The sequence below is a fragment of the Panthera tigris genome, chromosome A3 (genome assembly GCF_018350195.1).
Source record: "Panthera tigris isolate Pti1 chromosome A3, P.tigris_Pti1_mat1.1, whole genome shotgun sequence".
Classification (NCBI taxonomy): domain Eukaryota; kingdom Metazoa; phylum Chordata; class Mammalia; order Carnivora; family Felidae; genus Panthera; species Panthera tigris.
In genome coordinates, this window is record NC_056662.1 from 138,520,841 (window position 1) to 138,539,978 (window position 19,138).

Below are 19,138 nucleotides of genomic sequence, written 5' to 3' on the forward strand. Positions count from 1 at the left end.
AGCCACGGAACGTGTGGGACAGACCCACACTGGTCTCAGGCTTGCCTAGTCCTAGATTCCTGGACCGTTACTTGCCCGGGTGCGTCTCCCCCTCCCGAGCTCAGGGTGCTGACCCAGGGCTCCCTGTCCAGTAGACACAGGAGCCACGGTTCGTATTCATGGATCACACACCCTCTGGGCAACAACAGAGCAAAGAGCCACAGACACCCCGCGTTTTGTCCACTTTGATTCCCGACTTCGAAGCCCTCACGAGAGTCTCATTGCAGTTAATTTCTAGGCTCGCTTTTTCCACCAGCCTTTCGTGTGGATGGGCCGGTGGAAAAGTAGGGCTGAGTGGCGAGGAGAGTGCGTGTCTCGTCTGATCCGGGCACCGCATCCTCAGGAAAGCCTTTCTTTCCTACCTGCAGCCGTGGCCGCCGTGGTTCACTGAGGACAGAGGTGGCTCTGACGTTCACATCAGTTCACCCCACGAGGAAAAGCACTCTCTGCACTGTGTTCAAAGGCTGTTTTTTCCTTGACTTAGAAACTCACAGTGCAGGGCACAGATCAGGTGAAAAACACCACGTACAGAAATAGCACATTTCTACCACTGGCTGCACCGCGTCGAGTTTTCCGGAATTTGTTTAAAGATATTGTATCTTAATCGTTAACGCAGGAGGACAAAACACAGGTCGTGTAAATAAAAGGTTAACACCCTCTCCTTCCTCGTCCGGTCTCACTGTGCCAAGTTTGAAACCGAGATTAATGAGTCGTCGTCTTCACGAAGGCATTGGAAGTATTTGCAAACAGGCTCCTCTCGCCCCAAGCGGGTTCCCACTGTGCAGCTGCTCTGTGATGTGCATCTCACCGGGTGAATCTGTGGACAGTATCTCACGTCAGTGGACACACTGCTAATTTATTCAGCACGAGAGTTCCCGGTGTGGATGCACCAAAATCCAACCCGCCGGCTCTGGACTCGCTATGTTGGTAACGCTGGGCATCTGCCTGTGCTTTCGTTGTGCCTGTGACTAACCGGAACGGAGAAGCCACGGAGACGGGTGACCCCCCTCGGTCAGGTCGCCTCTGCAAACGCGGAGTCACAGAAGCCCTTGGTTTGGGGGCAGATGACAAAGCTACTGAGGTGGCCCAGGCAGGGTGAGCGGGGGCGCGGGCCAGCGGGGGGCAGGATCATTAGACCGGGAGCAGGCTTCTGAGAGCCGCCCCGCCCGACCAGGGTCTTGGTATCCGGGCAGGTAAGTCCAGACTCAGGAGCTCTGGGCGCCCCGGGGGCGACCGTGAGCCAGGAATTGTGTCCACATGGCGGGCCACGCCCCCCGAAGGCTGCCGGGTTCACCCCACCGGGGTTCAGAACCGAGTGACGTTCACTGCTAGGGGTCAGCACGAGCCAGGCATGTGCCGGGCAGACGGCTGATTAAGGAAGAAGAAACACCCGATGGGTGTGAGTCGGGACGTCAGGAATAGAGCTCTGGGGTCACGAGGGCGAAAATCCGCCTGAATCCACACGTAAAACGTCTAGGTATTTAGGCAAAAAGGGTGTAACCCACGGCACCGTGGGTTCCTGTGAACCTCGAGGGCAAAGCTCTGGCTTCCCCCCCGACCACGTCGGATGAGGCGCGGGGTGTCCTCCAGCCTCGCCGCTCACGCCCTGCTCGTGCAAATCTGGGCACGGGGGTTTTCCGGTCCAGCCCTGGGCCTGGCGATACGCTCCCCCGAGCCGGCAGGGTCTCACCTGGTTGCTCCTGTTCTGGCGACTGCTCCTCAGGGCTCTCCCTGGACACGACTCTGGGGCCAGCCACCGGGCCCCTCTGGGGACCCCAACCCCTCCCAGATCGCAGCCCCTCCCAGACCCTGGCCCTCGCCAAGCAGGTGCACAGGACCGCACAGCAGCCCTGCCTTGGCGCTCACGGTCTCCGTCAGTCTCTCTTGTGTGACCACCGCAGCCCTCCGGGACAAGACACCGCTGGCCTCCGAGACCGGAGCCGCATCTTCGTCACCGAGGTAAAACGTCCGCAACGTGAACCACTTCTAGCCGAGCGTTTCCGTGGCCGTAAGCTCGCTCTCGCGGCCTCCATCCACCTCCAGAACGCTTTCCTCTTCCTGAACTGAAACTCCTGCGTGGCTGCACCCCTGTGTCCGCTGGGCCGTCAGCAGCTCCCTGCCTGTCGCCAGGCTCCTCCCAGGGCAGTCGTGGCCAAGGTCGTGGGCCGATGAGCGGAGCCTGCGTGCCTCCGGCATCGCTTCCCCGGCCGCCGCGGCCCGGTGGGGTGCACGCACGGTTTGTGGGGCACTTCTCAGCCAGCGGGCCTGCGGTCACCAGGAGTCCCCAGCCTCAGGGACCCACACACAGGCATCCGCTGCAGACGGCCATTCTGCCCGCTCCTCCGCAGGGCCGCTCAGGGACCCTCACCTGCGCTCGCGCCCCTCCCCCCGCACCGCTGCCAGCAGCCAGGCTGGACGAACGGATGGGAGGTGACCTGGGGGCGCCCACATGCCCAGGTGCGCAAGCCGGGCGACAAGTGTGTCCGAGGGCGTTCCGAGAGGAGGCACCCCCCTCCTTCAAGTTTCACTCGAGAATGTGGCTCTAGAACCTTCTCCCGTGAGTCACTGACTTGTCCCTAATACCCGCGTGCCGACGTGACGGTCGCGACGCATCTAGAAAGCGGTCCACGAGGGCACCCCCACCCAGGAGACGCTTTATTTCCCTGCCACCTGGGAGGGTCGTTACGCTCAGAGGCGCCTTTCCAGGAGCCACACTTGTGCTTACTCCCGGTCTGATGGGCACAGATTTGGGGGTGAGGCGGGGGCTGAGGAGCACTGACCTCTGCACACGGGGGGCTGGAAGCGCCCGCCCCGGGGGGAGCAGGCCACCTGCTCCGGGCCGTGCAGCCGAAACCCGTGGTGGCAGGAAAACACCAGCACGCGCTGCCCGGGCTCGCCGCACAGCGCCCAGTCCCCGTTGTCCACTCCGCCCTGGAGACCACACGCGTCACCTGCACAGGGACGGAAGGCGGGTGCCCTCAGCGCTCACTGCCGGCTCCGCCCCGCCTCCGCCCGCCACTCGGACCCCACGTCCCACGGGTTGGTCCAGCCGCGCACGACCAGGAGCACTGGCTTCAGAGCCAAGCCCACCCGCCTCAGGACGCCGGCTCCGGGCCAGGTCCCCCCCCCAGGCTCTGCTGTCCCTCGACACGCTGCTCCCTGGTCACCAGACACAGCGATGGCGTCCAGGATGCTGTGCCCACACCTTCCTCCTGCATCAACCCCTCCCTGGGAGGCCTACCCAGCCTTCCTGTCCCCTGGCGCCTCTCAGGGCTCTCACCTCCTGCCTCCTCCTCACCCCCTCACCCCTCACCCCTCACCCCCCTGACCCCCCTCACCTCCCACCTTCCAGCCAGAGACATTTCTGCCACAGCCCAGCGGGCCATGCAGCTTCTTGGCACTGGGCAGAGCTCTGCAGACGGCACCACTGAGGCCCAGCGGACACTTGTGCCCCCGAGGCCCATGCGCTCACCTGTCCGCCTGCCCACCCCGACTCGAGGGTCCCATGTGCAGCTCACGTGTGGGGCGCCCACCTCCCCCATCCTTGCAAATAATGCATGTGCCACGACAGAAGTTAAGAAGGGCTTTACGTCACCTTGAGGAAGGACCTCCCTCCACGCATCCAGGTTCAGGCCTGGAATGTTCTCGCACGACTCAAAGTCCCTCGGGAATCTTCCGACCAGGAAGGCGTCAGGGGGCACGCTGGGGAGACCCGTGTTGTCACAGATGACCCGGGACAGGGAATGCCTGGCCAGCTGGTGCCGCTGGGCCTCCGTGAACACCCCGCTGCTCTCCCACCAGAACCTGCGCGAGAGGAGAGGGCCTGGGACCGGGCGGCCGTTGCGGTCCGCGTGCTTCCAGACTCCTCACGCCCGCCATGCCGGGCCCAGAACCAGGACCCTCAGGGTCCTCGCGGGGCCCGGGCCGAGGCTGAGCCTTCAGAGGGCGCCCTCGCGGGCCTGGGCCTCAGGCCCGGGTTAGCGTCCGTCTGCCCACTGGGCAGACGTGTCAGAGAACACCCCACAGCGGGCTTCTGGCGCCAGAAACACGCGCTCTCCACGCGAAACCTGCTCACACGTGAGGCCGGGCGGTTGGGACGCATCCGCAGCAGCTCACAGGGTGCTGGCCTGCATGAGCCCCGTCTGGGGTGACCCGGGGCCGCCTCCCGCACGAGGGCCCGGTCGGGTGCACCCACCGGTCTCCGTCCCTCAGGGCCTTCATCTGTCTCCCGATGAGGCAGGCGAACAGAGGCCCCGTGCGCGCCTGGGGGAGGAAGGTCTCCGCCAAGCCGCCCAGCCAGACGTCGATGTTGTCCGGGTGACCATACAGGTCCATCATCCGGCCCGCGATGCTGGCATTGGCAGTGGCCGTGCGCAGGTGGGCGCGGGTCTCCAGTGCGGGCAGGCCGCAGAACCGCCTCCACGCGTTGTAGCCTGCAGGGGGAGGGGCTGTAGCGTCCGCCCCGCCTGCCTCACCATAGCCACCACTCGCCGGTCCCGTCCAGGACGCCTGGCTACAGAGAACCCACCCCACCACCCGACGTGCCGGAATGTTCTGGCACCGACGTCGGGGCCTTCCTGAAGGGTTAGTTCATAAACCCAGTGGGAGGCACAACAATGCCAGACCCCAGACGCCACGTTTTACTGTGATCATAACTCACCTCCCAGGCCTCTGAGGGGGAGGTAAGAGGGGACACGTGTGGGGGGCTCTGAGCAGGCAGGCCTGGTTTCCCACGGCCGGTCTGTGAGTCCCCAACACACGCAGAGAGGGGACACGTGAGGCATAGCCCCTGACCCGGAGGGGCTCCCCAGGCACCAGGGAGGCGTGTCTACACACAGAGACTGGGTGGCAGGGGCCTCGCGTGGCTACCAAAGGCTGGCCAGACAGCCCAACTATGGGCACCCCAGAGGAAAGGCCATGGAGGGCATCCCAGAGGGTCTCAGGGCTGGGGCGGCGAGGGTTGGGACAGGTAAGGGGCCTGAGTGGGCACGGCAGGTGGGGGTGGGGAGCTAGGAGCCTCCTGGGAAGAGGGTTCCCACCCACACAGTGGCCAGGGAATCAGACTGCTGGGGTGAGACAGCCTGGAGGCAGCAGAAGGCTGTGTGTTGATTGGGACGGTGACAGGGAGGGGGCGGGCAGGACAGCTGCCTCTGACTCCCCTGGAGCTGTGCCTCGTGTGGGCTGCTGGGAGGCCAGACCATCTCCCTCTTCCTCTTTTTAAACCCCCTGCTCCTGCCCCACTGGGAGGCCCCGGGCGCCCTGCGGGCCTGTCCTCTGAGCAAGCTGAATGAGCTCCCAGTGGATGAACGAGGGTGCCTGGAAAGCCCATTTCTTAGAGACTGGACAAAGGTTGGCAACACATTTACTTCTGAGAAGACAGGCCCAGGTGGGAGGTGAGCCAGGGAGGAGCCCGGGGAAGTGAGTCTGGGGAGGTGAGCCCAAGGAGGAGCCCAGGGAGGAGCCCAAGGAGAGTCGGGGGAGGAGCCCGGGGAGGAGCCCAACGAGGAGCCCGGGGAGGAGCCGGGAGCAGGCAGACCTGGCAGGCCGTGGTCCCGGCCCCGCTGCAGGTTGATGGACGCCAGGTCCAGCATGCCCGAGCTCCCCAGCACGAACAGCCTCTCTGTCAGCTCCTCGTTCATCAGCTGGTCCTGTACCTGCAGCTTGGCTGGTCTCGAGAGAAGGCCCCTCACGAGGGGGTCCAAACCGCCTGTAAAATACACGGAAGAGGCCGAGATTGTCTCATGAGTCCTGGGAAAACCACGGCATCTCCGACGGCCAGCTCTGCTTGTTCTTAACGGATGAGCCCTTCAGGTTCTCGAATTCCCTTCACGTGACTCCGAGGGCTTCCCAGTACTGCTTGGGTTCTGCCGTGTGGGTGGGTCGGCACCTGGCCGGGCCCCCCAGGGGACTGACTGGTGAGCATAGAGGGCAGGCTGCAGGCCCAAAGGGGACCCAGAGAAGGAACCGGCAGTCCTGACGTTCTCACGTTGTGCACCAGTGAGGACGGTGTTGCTTGTAACGAACATGTGCTAACGAGGTTTCTACACGAGCTTTGAAACACTAGGTGGAGGGGGGCTGCACCTCAGGTGGCCATCCTGCGGACTCTGAAGAGCTTCAGAATCCGGGAGGAGGTTTTCTGATGAGCGGTCGAGCCTTTAAAAAGCTTCGAGGTGTTGACTTTCCCCGTAAAGGCCGATAACCACACAGAATTCGGCCAAATGTGCTAGGAGCGGAAAGCCTGCCGTCACCACGGGTTTGTGGGCGCTTGTGCCGGGGAGCCTGCGGGAGGGGGCGCACCTTCCTTGAGGACCCTCCAGGGGCTGAAGAAGGCGTCCTGCAGCCGCAGCGGGGGGAGCGCGGGGTGCTCCCGGAAGCTGGCGTCCAGCCGCCGCACCAGCGGGTGCACCGTGGCGTGGCCGAAGCGGAAGGCGGCCGTGGAAAACACGTTGGACACGGTGGGGTCCACGGTGGGGTCATAGCCCTCATAGGGGCCCACGTGCTGCTGGAAGGCCTCGGGGCCCAGGACTTTGGGGATGTAGTCTCGCATGGTGATGATCTACGGAGAAGGGAAAACAGGAGTTTCTGAGCGGGGCGCCTCCAGCAGGGCCCGGGGGCCAGACCGGGGCCACGTCCAGAGACAGGGGAGGACTTCCTCCTGCACATGCCCGGGGGCAGAGGTGTTCCAGGAGGGACGTGCCATCCAGGCAAGGGAACAGGTAACCAGCTGAACGGATGCGAGTAGCGACCTCACAGCTCTGGCATTTACGGGACGGGGCGCATGTCAGCGACACCCCCAGACACCCCGCAGGGAAGGCCACACAAAACGTGGCTGCACACCACACAGACACAAGGGCTGTGGCACTGCACCACGCTTCACCCGTGGGCACTCCGGCGACGTCTGAACTCAGAGCGCAAGTCAGAAGTCCAGGCGTTTTGCGGAACCTGAGACCAGAGGCTCAGGATTCAGAGCCGGGAGTTCGAATCCCACCTCCTCCTTCTTAGTTGCGCTACTCTGGGAGGGCCGGGGGCCTCTCTGGACCAGCTTCCTTATCTGGAGAACCTCTTTCGTGGAGTTTCCGTGAGAGCAGGAAACAGCCGTGGTTTTCTGTGCTGGGTGTGCGGTGTGGTGTCCACGTGGCAGACACGTTACTTACAGAGAGGGTCCGGGGCGCTGCTGGACTCCCTGCCTGGAAGCGGGAAGGAAATGGCGCGCAAGCCGAGGGCTACGTGGGATTGAAGGGCTCTCGCCGGTTAAAATTTAGGCCGAGAGAAACACCCTGTCACTCCTTCCCCCCCTGAATTGTGTCTGTCAGGTCGTTAGTTCGTTGTAACAGAAGCACGAAGGCAAGGGGCCGGCAGGGGTCGCCACAGGAGCCGAACCCGTGTGTGGGTTTTGTAAATGAGGCCTCGTCCTAATTTGGTCCAACCTGGAAGATGCATCGCTCTAAGGGGACAGGACTGACGCGGCCTGTGACCCTCCCCAGGTGCCCTTCATGATCACGGGACCCAGCGGAGAGACAGGTGCAGCCCCCTGATGGACCAGGTCTCAGCTCGCCCTGCCCTGCAGTAAGGCCTCAAAGTGACTTCTCCACAAGGTTTTTGTTTGTTTGTTCTACACCTGTAGGTTCCCCTCGTGGGAGCCCCTTCCGCGACCTGGGGCAGGGCACACGCCCCCCCCCACCCTGCACAGGGCTGTCTGTCCCGCGGCTGAGGGGCCCCCAGGACGCAGCCCATGCTCCTGCAAGGGTTTTACCAACTCTTTCAATGCAACCTATCATTATTTTAAGGTTTCCAAGGCATTTGCAAAAACCCCGAAGAAAAGCTATCGACTGAAGAAAACAGAAGGAAATTTGAAAGTGAAATGTGAGCCTCAGAAATGTTGTAATGTCCTGGGCAGCCGCAGGGAGGGGCTCCGGGGTGATGGGCGAGGCTCTGCTTCGTTCTTGCCCTTGGACCTGGACCCCTGCTCATACGGGACAGCTGGGAAACACACCGTCTGTCCCCGCGGAGCGTGCGTTCGGGGAAGGGGCACAGACACGACACGACACAGAAAACAAGGGGACACGCGCCATGGCAGAGCGGGGGCCGGGACGCCCCCGACGGGACCCTGTCTGAGAACTGCTAGACTGCGCCTGCGTCGGAGGCCACTTTGTTCAAGGTGAGAGCGTGTCTGACGGGCTGTTTGACTTTGCCATAAGACGGTGGCGGGTTTCCGGGTCACATTACATTGCCGTCCTCCAAATCTGCCTAAACGCCCCTTCACAGGCCCTACGTGGTTATCACTTCTTTTATTTCGCCGACTGCGTGTTCCCCTCTGTGAATCGTGAATGTGACTCGGAGGTGAGCTGCCCTCCACCGCCTGCGGGTCCATGTAAGCGTGGGCATCAGGTTCCCACGACCGGCTCCACCCTCCAGCACCACCCCCACAGCACCGGGTCTCCCGCGCTCTTACCCCGCCCCCTGCACCAGGGGGCTCCCGCCCTCTACCCCCCGCCCCCGCACCACGGGACTTCCCCCCCCCACCCCTCCCCCCACCCCCCCCACCCCCGCCTCCCGCTTACACAAGCACGCAGCTCCTTCCGGAGCTCTACTCCTGCACCACGGGGCTCCCGCCCTCTACTCCCCACCCCTTCCCGCACCACGGGGCTCCCCCCCACTTACACAAGCACGCAGCTCCTTCCAGAGCTCTACTCCTGCACCACGGGGCTCCCGCCCTCTACCCCCTACCCCTCCCCGCACCATGGGGCTCCCCCAGCTTGCACAAGCACGCAGCTCCTTCCGGAGCTCTACTCCTGCACCAACGGGCTCCCGCCCTCTACCCCCCACCCCTCCCCGCACCACGGGGTTCACCCCCGCTTACACAAGCACGCAGCTCCTTCCAGAGCTCTCCTCCTGCACCACGGGGCTCCCGCCCTCTACCCCCCACGCCTTCCCGCACCACGGGGCTCCCTCCGCTTACACAAGCACGCAGCTCCTTCCGGAGCTCTACTCCTGAACCACGGGGCTCCCGTGCTCCCCGCCTCCCGCCCAGCTCCCGTTGCTCACGCTAGCACAGGGCGTCCCAGTGACCTCTCACACCTGGTGCAAGGCGCCCACCACCTTGCGCGCCTCCTGGTAGGCGGTGTTCGCGCTCCAGTGCGCGTTGAGGGCCTTGAGCGCCACGGCCAGGCGGTTGTGCTCCCGCAGCCACAGTGTGTGCAGGGCCGTCAGGGCGGGGACCTCGCTGGCACGGCCGTCCCCGGCCAGGAAGCAAGGCGCCTGGGCCGTCCCGCGGGTCCCGGGCTCGGGCGCGCAGCCCGTGGGCCCAGGCGGCCGCGCGAAGGGCAGGTAGGCGCGGCCGGCGTCCCAGTGGCGCGTGTTGACCCGGAGCAGCCCCTCCGCACTGGTCCAGTTGCGCAGCTGCTTCTCCAAGGCCGGGGAGCTGCCGTACACGGTGGACGCGTCCAGGAAAGAGGTCAGCCCGTTCATCTGCTGTCGCGGGTTCGCCGAGGTCAGGTTGCCAAAGAAGGCGCCTTGGATACCGGTGCCACAGGCCGCGGAGGAGCGGTAAAATGGCAAACAGGACCGTCCTGAAGTCCCCGAGCCGTTGGTGGGTAGCTGCCGGGAAAGGGGAGACCGGGTCACTGGGCCTCTGCAGACACCCTGAAAGCTTTCGGGGGGCCGGGACCCTAGGGCACCGGTGCCGCTGTCTGCCCCGCCCACTCCTGTCTCCTGCCCCGCCCACTTGTCCCCCTCCAGCTCCCCCTTCCTGCCAAGGGTCAGGACATTTGGAGGAGGCTGGAGTTTCCTTAGCTGTGATTGGTGCAGTCCCCATGGTGCCCTTTCACCCCTTCTCCACAATCTTTCCTTTTGGTCTGTTTTGTTTAGATGCCTGGCCTGTTGGGGCCTACTCTGCAGACGCCCAAAGGGTCCAAACTTCTGGTTCTCTTATCTGGACCTCCCACCAAGCTCGGGCACAGCGTGGCCCGGAGTGGCTGCTCCAGGAAGGTGTGTGGTACCTAGGGGACGTGGCCCAGACAGTCTGCTCTTGGGTAGAAAGTGCTCCTCCTACCCCCGACCTTTGAGGATGTTTTCCAAAGAGAAGTGATTAAACCCTTACCTGCACTGTCTCTTCCCTTGCTAGTAAGAGAGGAAATTAGCACAATATTTACAGAGACCAGATTTGCAGTATCTGTGGGCGCATTCTGTGCTCCCCCAGCTCTGCACCGTTAGCCCTGCCGATGTGCCCGCTAGGTGCGCATGCGTGCCCCAGGCTCTACGTCCAGGTGTGCGCCCGCTTTGTTATTTGCAACAGCATTTTATTTTTTTTTTTTTAATTTTTTTTTTCAACGTTTTTTTTTATTTTTGGGACAGAGAGAGACAGAGCATGAACGGGGGAGGGGCAGAGAGAGAGGGAGACACAGAATCGGAAACAGGCTCCAGGCTCCGAGCCATCAGCCCAGAGCCTGACGCGGGGCTCGAACTCACGGACCGCGAGATCGTGACCCGGCTGAAGTCGGACGCTTAACCGACTGCGCCACCCAGGCGCCCCTGCAACAGCATTTTAAAACAACAAAGCTTAAAACCACCTAAATGCTCATGAAGAAGCTAATCGTTAGTAAGTTATGACGCACACTGCAGGACTGTCGAAGTCTTAAAACAATCACGTTTCTGTCCACTTAATGACACGGGAGAACTATAACTACTGCTCGGAGATCCACACCAAGTTGGGAGCAACGCACGTAGTGCGACACACGAGCTGTGCGTGAGGCTCCTGTACGCACATAAGGACACGTTATGTACAAACACGCACAGGCAATTTCTAGCCGCATCCATAGGTTTTGACCTTTCATTTTACACTTCTGTTTGACTTTTTAAACGACATCTATTATTTTGTAACCAATGTGAAGAAGTTTAAATTTGTACCTGTATGGGAAAACACGGGTCTTGGTTTTTGCAGGTCAACTGGCAATCAGCTTCTCCCTCAGATGCAACTTTCCTGGTGCTCTGAGGGGTGAATGCGATGTCATGATCAATATATTGGCCCCACACCATCAGGAGATCAGAATATTGGTCATCTTCCGTGACGGCCTCGTTGGAAACTCGAATAACTTGCCTTGTCACCTCCCGGACCTGGGCGAAAGAGACCAGCTTGTCATGTGGGAAGGCCATCGGCAGAGAAAGAGGACACTGGGGAACCCTGAGGGTCATAGGGCCGTGCTCGTTCACAGGACACGAGGCTGCGCCCATTCACGGATGGCTGGCGCTCAGAAGTTCGAGTCTGTGGCATTAGGGTGGGTGGACACATCCAGGCTACCCTCAGCATAATGCATTGGTTTGTGGTGATTGGGGGGGCCTTAGTTAACTGCCCTGAGTCTTAGTTTCATTATCTGTATGTGAGTATGAAATGTTGATATTTCAGGATCATTGTGGGGATTAAATTAGGTAATTTATTACACATCTAGCCATTGGTGTGACAGAGGTCGTGACTCAGAGGACAGGGCCGCGGAGGGCTGTTCCCCAGGCCTTGACACCTTTGTGGATGTGATTACTCTAAGGACCTCAAGACAGGGGGCTACCCTGGGTTTCCAAGTGGATCCGATGCAATCACATGGTTCTTAAAATCGGAGAGCTTCTCCTGACTGTAGGCAGAGGGGATGCAGCTTTTGGGGGGCAAGAGCCAAGGAGGCAGTGTCCCTGGAAGCCAGGGGGCCAAGAAGCGGATCCCCAGCCTCCAGGAGGAATGAAGCCCAGCCCACACCTGGATTGGAGGCTAGTGAGACCCATGTCAGACTTCTGTAACTTTGTGTAGTTTAAGCCACTAAAATTGTGCTAACTTGTTACAGCAGCAGCAGGAAACTAATACATCCCATTAAAGGTACCTGAGCTGTGACCTGAGTAGCTGTATAATTTTGGCGGGGTTGCCCTTAACACTGAGAGTTCAGAAAGCCTCAGGGCTCCAACAGGTCTGGCAGCTAGTGCAGGACAGGAAAGGTGTTATTACCTCATTACCCAGGCAGCTGAATGGAGGCTGCAAGTGACCTGCAGAAAAGTACGGGTTAGCACACCCAGAGGGGCCTGTTCCAACCACAGGGAGCCCACGGTGCGGCTCTGACACCAGGCGGCTCCTGTCCTCCTGCCTGTCGGCCAACTGAAGACCTCCCAGGGAAGCTGTTGGTTTCCGTAGGGGAGCCTGGGGACGGGGTGGCGGTCCCCAAGCTGGCATGGTCAGATCCTGACTTCTCACACTAAACAGGGCGTCCCTTTTATGTTTCTGGAGAATTCCACTGTCACATACAGGACAGGACCAAGCAGATTGGTTTGTTCATGGAAGCAAGTAGTCAAATGGAGGGTCAAATATCCATTTTTTTAACCACATTGATCAGTGGATTGGATATGAGTTTGCTTAGCAAATAATTTGCCTCTGGGACTAAAGCGGCAACCATCCATGGTTTTGCATGAATGAGTGAATTACGTAACTTTAAGAATCTTTGAATACACCTCCTCCTCTGCCCATGCATAGAGGATTTCTTTCAAATACTGAAATGAGGTGACGAGCAGAGAGTTAGAGGAACTTTAACTTAAATCTGCCTTGTTGTGCTCCCTGGCTGGTGACTGGGGTCTCTCTGTGCCCTGGAGCACAGGGGTCGTGAGGGTGGACGGGGACTCTCCAAGCCCACTGCCCTGAGCAGGCTGGCTTCCTCCGAGGTGGCGGGTGGCCGGGGAGCATCGTGGGGACACAGCGTGGTGAGCTACGTACGGGGGGCAGTGGAAAGCCGTTGTACAGGACGTGGGGGTTCCACCCCCTGGCCTCGCTGATGCCGTCTTCGTAGGTGGGGGGCAGCCACCTGGCCAGGGCTGTGTTGGAGGCTCCCCACCTGGGATGGTCTCTGCGGAAACAAATGTGAGGCTTCGAATCATGAGATAGCCTACATCTGGGGAAAAGTGATAGATGAATTAGAATGGAAACACTGGCTCAAAGAGCAAAAGGAAATGGGAATTTTCTGTTACAGAAAAATCTGTTCTTTGTTTTTTAACGGCTAATTTGGGTATAAAATTGTTCATGCTCCCTTGGCATTTACCAACCAGATCCACGGGGGGTCACTCGGCATCTGGGGCGTCCCTGTGGTGCTCTCTGCAAGAGAAATGAGCAAGGTGGCCATTTGAAGGCAGTAGGCAAGCGTCTGGCTCAGGAGGTCACACGGCAGAAGGACCTGAGTGGGCAAACATTGGGACTAGACTTCAACGATCCTTTTGTGCATCTGATGTGTAGGCACTTGGAGCACCTAAGTAGCAAAGTCTAAGAGACTCGTGACACACTGAGTAGTTTTTTTAGTTTGTGGAGTGTTTAGAAATAGACGTATTTAAAAATTAGTTGTGTTTTGACACAATTATCATTATTAAGGACATCATGTATGTGGATCATTCTGACATAAATGTGACTGATTCCGATGCTCTAAGAGGGAAGAGAACCGGGAGCTCCTGCGAGTGGTTTCTGATCTGGGCAGTGGAGTCAGCACATTCGAAGGACAGACTGAACACAGCTTCTCCTGATGGTGCCACATGGCTCCTGACTTAGGGAAAAGGGTTTTATTGCATCCATCGCATCGCGGCTGCCTTACCCGGGAACCCTCGGGAGCATCTAGCAGGAGGCGGGATGGGCACTTTTGTGTGTCTGCAGGGACAGTGGGTGGGGATAATTTGATTATCAGTCCTTCGTTGATCTCCAGCACACTGGAGTGGTTCAATTTGCAGAGCGACACGGGATAGCAATGCGTTTAATTAGCTGCCATAAGTCAGCGTGGGGAGATTGGTATGCGCTCCGATAAGGTGTCAGATTTGTTACAGTTGGTTTCTCTTTACTGGAATCCCATGAAGAATGGCTTGGAGGGGTGCTCTTTCAATCAGTTGCAAATGAGATTTTTTTTTTTTATAATTTATTGTCAAATTGGTTTCCATACAACACCCAGTGCTCATCCCAACAGGTGCCCTCCTCAATGCCCATCACCCACTTTCCCCTCTCCCCCAGCCCCCATCAACCCTTGGTTTATTCTCAGTATTTAAGAGTCTCTTACGGTTTGCCTCCTTCTCTCTCTGTAACTTTTTCCCCCCTTCCCCTCCCCCCTGTTAAGTTTCTCAGGATCTGCATATGAGTGAAAACATATGATATCTGTCCTTCTCTGCCTGATTTATTTCACTTAGCATAATACCCTCCAGTTCCATCCACATTGCTACAAATGGCCAGATTTCATTCTTTCTCATTGCCAAGTAGTATTCCATTCTATACATAAACCACATCTTCTTTATCCATTCGTCAGTTGATGGACATTTAGGCTCTTTCCATACTTTGGCTATGGTTGAAAGTGCCACTATAAACATTGGGGTATAAGTGCCCCTCTGCATCAGCACTCCTGTGTCCCTTGGGTAAATTCCTAGCAGTGCTATTGCTGGGTCATAGGGTATTTCTATTTTTAATTTTTTGAGGAAACCACACTGTTTTCCAGAGCGGCTGCACCAGTTTGCATTCCCACCAACAGTGCACGAGGGTTCCCGTTTCTCCACATCCTCGCTAGAATCTACAGTCTCCTGACTTGTTCATTTTAGCCACTCTGACCGGCGTGAGGTGGTATCTCAGTGTGGCTTTGATTTGTATTTCCCTGATGAGGAATGACGTTGAGTATCTTTTCGTGTGCCTGTTGGTCAAATCCTAAAAACTGTATGGAACCACAAAAGCCACAAAGCCATTTGTGGCTATCAAGACCACCCAGGGGGCACTCACGTGCCTTTGTGGACAAATGGCACAATAGCCAAAGTAATATTGAAGAAGAAAACCAAAGTGGGAAGCATCACAATCCCAGACTTTGGCCTCTACTACAAAGCTGTAATCATCAAGACAGCGTGGTATTGGCACAAAAACAGACACATAGACCAATGGAATAGAATAGAGACTCCAGAATTGGACCCACAAAAGTATGGCCAACTAATCTTCGACAAAGCAGGAAAGAATATCCAATGGAAAAAAGACAGTCTCTTTAACAAATGGTGCTGGGAGAACTGGACAGCAACATGCTGAATGAAACTAGACTACTTTCTTACACCATTCACAAAAATAAACTCAAAATGGATAAAGGACCTGAATGTGAGACAGGAAACCATCAAAACCCTAGAGCAGAAAGCAGGAAAAAACCTCTCTGACCTCAGCCGCAGCAATTTCTTATTTGACACATCTTCAAAGGCACGGGAATTAAAAGCAAAAATGAACTATTGGGACCTCATGAAGATAAAAAGCTTCTGCACTGCAAAGGAAACAATCAACAAAACTAAAAGGCACCAACGGAATGGGAAAAGATATTTGCAAATGGCATATTGGACAAAGGGCTAGTATCCACAATCTATAAAGAACTCACCAAACTCCCACCCGAAAAACAAATAATCCAGCGAAGCAATGGCCAGAAAGAAGATGTGAATGAGACGTTAACTGCTTAGGCTGCGATGTTTGTGCCGAGTGACTTTTCTATTTCAGTAGCTTGTGGGCTATCACGACCACCCAGGGGGCACTCACGTGCCTTTGTGGACACTCAGCAAGGGTGTGCATTTGACCTGCACACCCCATGTGGCCTGGTGCCCTGCCGGCCAGCCTGGAAGCATGACCATCTCGGCCTGCGGTGCAGGGGCCCCTGCTGGAGCTCCCTGATGGGCGGCAGCAAAGACCCGTGAGCGTGAGAGAAGGGCAGTGGAGGGGGCACGACTGAACCCTCCCGGAGGAACATGCTTTTCCGTAATTGGTACGCGCTCAATGTGTTCCCCAAACTCTGGAGACCTTACTTATCATGGAGACATCTGTGCCCACGTTGTGTTCCTCGATATTTCATCAAGAAACCAACACCAGCACCGTCTACTTTTCCTTAAAGACTAACAAGCGTCCGTGGGGCCTCGGGGGGTGGCCTGTGCCTGTCAGGGGTGCTGTTCCGTTTCGGGTTTGTTTGGATTCAAGTGTCAATATCAGTAAAGGATCTGAGGACAGCGCGGGCGCTGACCCATCTAACAGCTGGTTTCAAGCAGATAAATGCAGGCGTTGGAGGGAGAGGATGGTGTGAAGGTGACACAAACAGCTCCCTCAGTTGCACTGAGATCCTCAAGGTTTCACTTCCACTGGGCAATTTCGTGCCTTCGGCCAAACACAAAGGAGAAGAAAAAGTGAGTGTGAAAATGACCCCAAAGCAAATGGCCAGAAGAAAAGGGCCCTGGGGACGTGAGTCTTCAGATGCCTGGTGTTCGTATAGCCACATATGTTGGCAAGCCAGATCCGACACTTAATTTGGTTTTTGACAACTTTTTTTTGGCAAATTAATACAGAGAATTATATATATACCAGAATATATACTAAACCTAGGTACGTTTGGGGGTTCTTCCTATAATTTCAATGTATGTATCAAGTTTCGCCTTCAGAGTTTATGGTTTCCTCTATGAATTCACGGGTTTTGAGGAGAGAAAGTCTCCACGGATGAAGCTTGGTGCAGAATTACCACGTAAAGGAGACTGGCATGCCAGCCTTTGGTAGGATGACGACCTGCAGACCTGATCCCAACCTCTCTGTACGTCCGTGTGTAGGACGCACATCAGGCAGGCCTGGGAATTAAGCAGACGAATCCAGTAACGGGCTGTGTCTCTGTCACCGTGTGGATGGAAACGTCGTCTGCAATCTCCACGCCTCTGCCGGATGGTTAGAGAGGCTGAGGGCCAGGTTTACTGGCTGTCATCTTTAACTCGACGTTAACCAAGCCTGAGCCGTGAAGAGTGTCACTGTCACCTTGAGAAGCAGTATACGTCACAGCTGCCTGATCGTAGGGGCCTCCCCCCTGCTCTCGGGAAAATTCACGTTGAAGGATGTTTCTGGCCCTCTGTGGCTAGTGCCCTCGGCCAGAGCCAACTGGTCACATGTGGAATGGTCATTTCATGGTAACAATCATGGCAACACCTACTGTCCTCGAGCTTGTAGACTGCATGCAGGGACCTCTAGAAACGCGTCTCTCAAAATCAGCCCTGCTGGTATCATTCCCATTTTATGGATACAGAAATAGAGCCCGGACTGCCTCCGAGAGTCATCAAGGTGGTCCTGCTACACGCAGCAGCCAGAACCGGACAGCAGGTGTGTGAATTTCTGACGTCCTACGTGTCACGTTTGGATTTACCGTAGGAGACACAAGCAGCACCCATGCCCACACCGCCACACGCGGGGAACCCAGGTGGCTGCCAGAGCCCGAGGACCAGCTGAGAGCAGAGAAGGGCCACATGAACGGGCGTGCCACTCGATTCCTCGTGAGCAACACGCTTGTGGCACCGATGAGGTCACACCAACAGAAGAGAGACCGTAGACATCCTTCTCCACTTGGGCTGGCTGATTTCGCGTGACGCAGCCCAGCAGTTGGGATATTCTCAGCAGAGGGAAAAGGAAGGTTAGAAGCCACGCCCCACACACGTGAGGTCTACACTGCAAGAAAACCAGTACAAGTGGAGAGTTTTTAAACCCACCGTGTGGAGACTTAGAATTTGTACGGTTAAATCCCAGGTCACTCTGGCCACCGCACTGCCCTCAGTAGGCCCAGAGCACCGCTGTTCGCTGCCTGGCAGCAGCTATAGGATAAGAAGGGACTTGGTTAAGGAAGAAAAAGGGAAGCAAAAACGCCCACTGCGTGTCCGAGTTCGAGTGTGGAGGAAAGACCGTAGCAGGAAGCCAACCCCAAGAGCTCGGAAAGAAGCACTGGTGAAATTTAGGACAAATGGGAAGCATGACATTGGTAACGGCCAACACGTCCGCGATTTAACTCTGCCACCTCGTAGGGAAGTCTGACCACCGGCGAACCTTGAAGGAACAGCAGTCCGGGCTTCCTGCTGACGACAAAGCTGCTTTCGAAACTGAGATAAAAGATGTAGAAACTCAGCGAAATAACCAGAACTACCCAAAAGGAAAATACGCTTTCCCAGTTAAGAAAATACGGATCAGAAAGAAATAGCTGCTAAGCCTTTACTCCCCGGGTGTGAACACCCCAGTGTGCATCACGCCCGGGGGGGCCGCACAAGCCTTGTGGAGCTGATGGGACCCGGGGCCCGTGTGAGCACACGCGTGTTGGTCTCTGCGGCACAGACACGCACCCCGGAGAAGCCATGAGCGGTGTCTCCCGTGTGCACTGAGGACTCACCGGCCCGGGCGTCACGGAGGCTCCCGCCCTCCGCAGCCTGCACCCCAGGCAAAGCCAGCACCAGCAGGAGCCGGGGCGTCACGGAGGAAAGAGGTGCGCCAGGAGAGGTGCCAGACAAGACCCCCCGGATGGAGCTGGCAAGGGCTCCCCAGGGGGGCCCTGCCTCCACAGAAGGAGCCTCAGAGACAGAGGCGAGAGGCCCAGGCCCTCCTGGGGGGGGACCGGGGGGAGGGCCCAGGGACGCCCTCAGTGGCGTGCAGAGTGGGGGAGGGACGCCGAGCATCTGGTCGTCCTTGATGGCTTGGGTCACGGGCATCACCCTCTGCCTCCGACAGCAGCCCCGTGTGCACGGCCCCCGCCTGACCAGCCACGTGGGTGTCCCCGTTTCCTTTCCTTCATGTATTAAAAATGGGAGCTGTTCCTGTTTACGCCGGACCCACTGGGGCCCGTGGCCTCATTTGTCAGCTGCGAGGACCAGGCTGTCACACCCCCCAGCATGTGTCACAGCTCCCGGCTCTTTGGGCGCTCAAAGTGTTCTGAATAAACAAGGAATGAACGAACGAACCAGCGAACGAACGAACGGACGCATGGCTGACGGCCGTTTTCTCCCAGCCCCCGCCCCGGGGCCAGGCGGCAGCGGTGCTGCCCTCCGGTGCCTAGCGGGCTGCTCTCCCGTGACCCAGCCCTGCGTCTGGGCCTGACAGAACCGCCCTCGGCCCTCGTGCTTCCGGGTTCTGGTCTCAGCTGAACCCGTGGCTCCTGGGCCTCCCCAACCCCGTCACACTCTCCCCTGCTCTCTCCCCTCCATGCCACTGTCCCCCGTGCTTGTGTGCCACTCTCTCCCCCGCCCTCCTGTGGGCCCTGCTGTCCAGGGGCTGGGCGTCCCCTCACCGGTCCTGCAGGCAGGTGTCCAGGGGACA

General features: G+C 58.1%; 1 protein-coding gene and 1 long non-coding RNA gene across 2 annotated transcripts in view; one reads left to right on the top strand and one right to left on the bottom strand.

The window, feature by feature from the left end:
• Window positions 1-19,138, bottom strand: part of TPO (thyroid peroxidase) — a 41,408-nt gene that overhangs the window by 10,792 nt on the left and 11,478 nt on the right. Inside the window, exons 5-12 of the mRNA XM_042979821.1 lie at window positions 12,779-12,908; window positions 10,945-11,151; window positions 9,118-9,636; window positions 6,337-6,595; window positions 5,576-5,746; window positions 4,235-4,472; window positions 3,635-3,843; window positions 2,820-2,990 (exon numbers count right to left, since the gene is read on the bottom strand). Coding sequence (XP_042835755.1) covers window positions 2,820-2,990; window positions 3,635-3,843; window positions 4,235-4,472; window positions 5,576-5,746; window positions 6,337-6,595; window positions 9,118-9,636; window positions 10,945-11,151; window positions 12,779-12,908 — 1,904 coding nt within the window. The remainder of the gene's footprint in view (window positions 1-2,819; window positions 2,991-3,634; window positions 3,844-4,234; window positions 4,473-5,575; window positions 5,747-6,336; window positions 6,596-9,117; window positions 9,637-10,944; window positions 11,152-12,778; window positions 12,909-19,138) is intronic.
• LOC122237100 lies at window positions 9,904-11,911 on the top strand. Its single transcript, XR_006215315.1, has 2 exons — window positions 9,904-10,026; window positions 10,979-11,911. It is a non-coding gene; the product is annotated as an uncharacterized LOC122237100 (long non-coding RNA).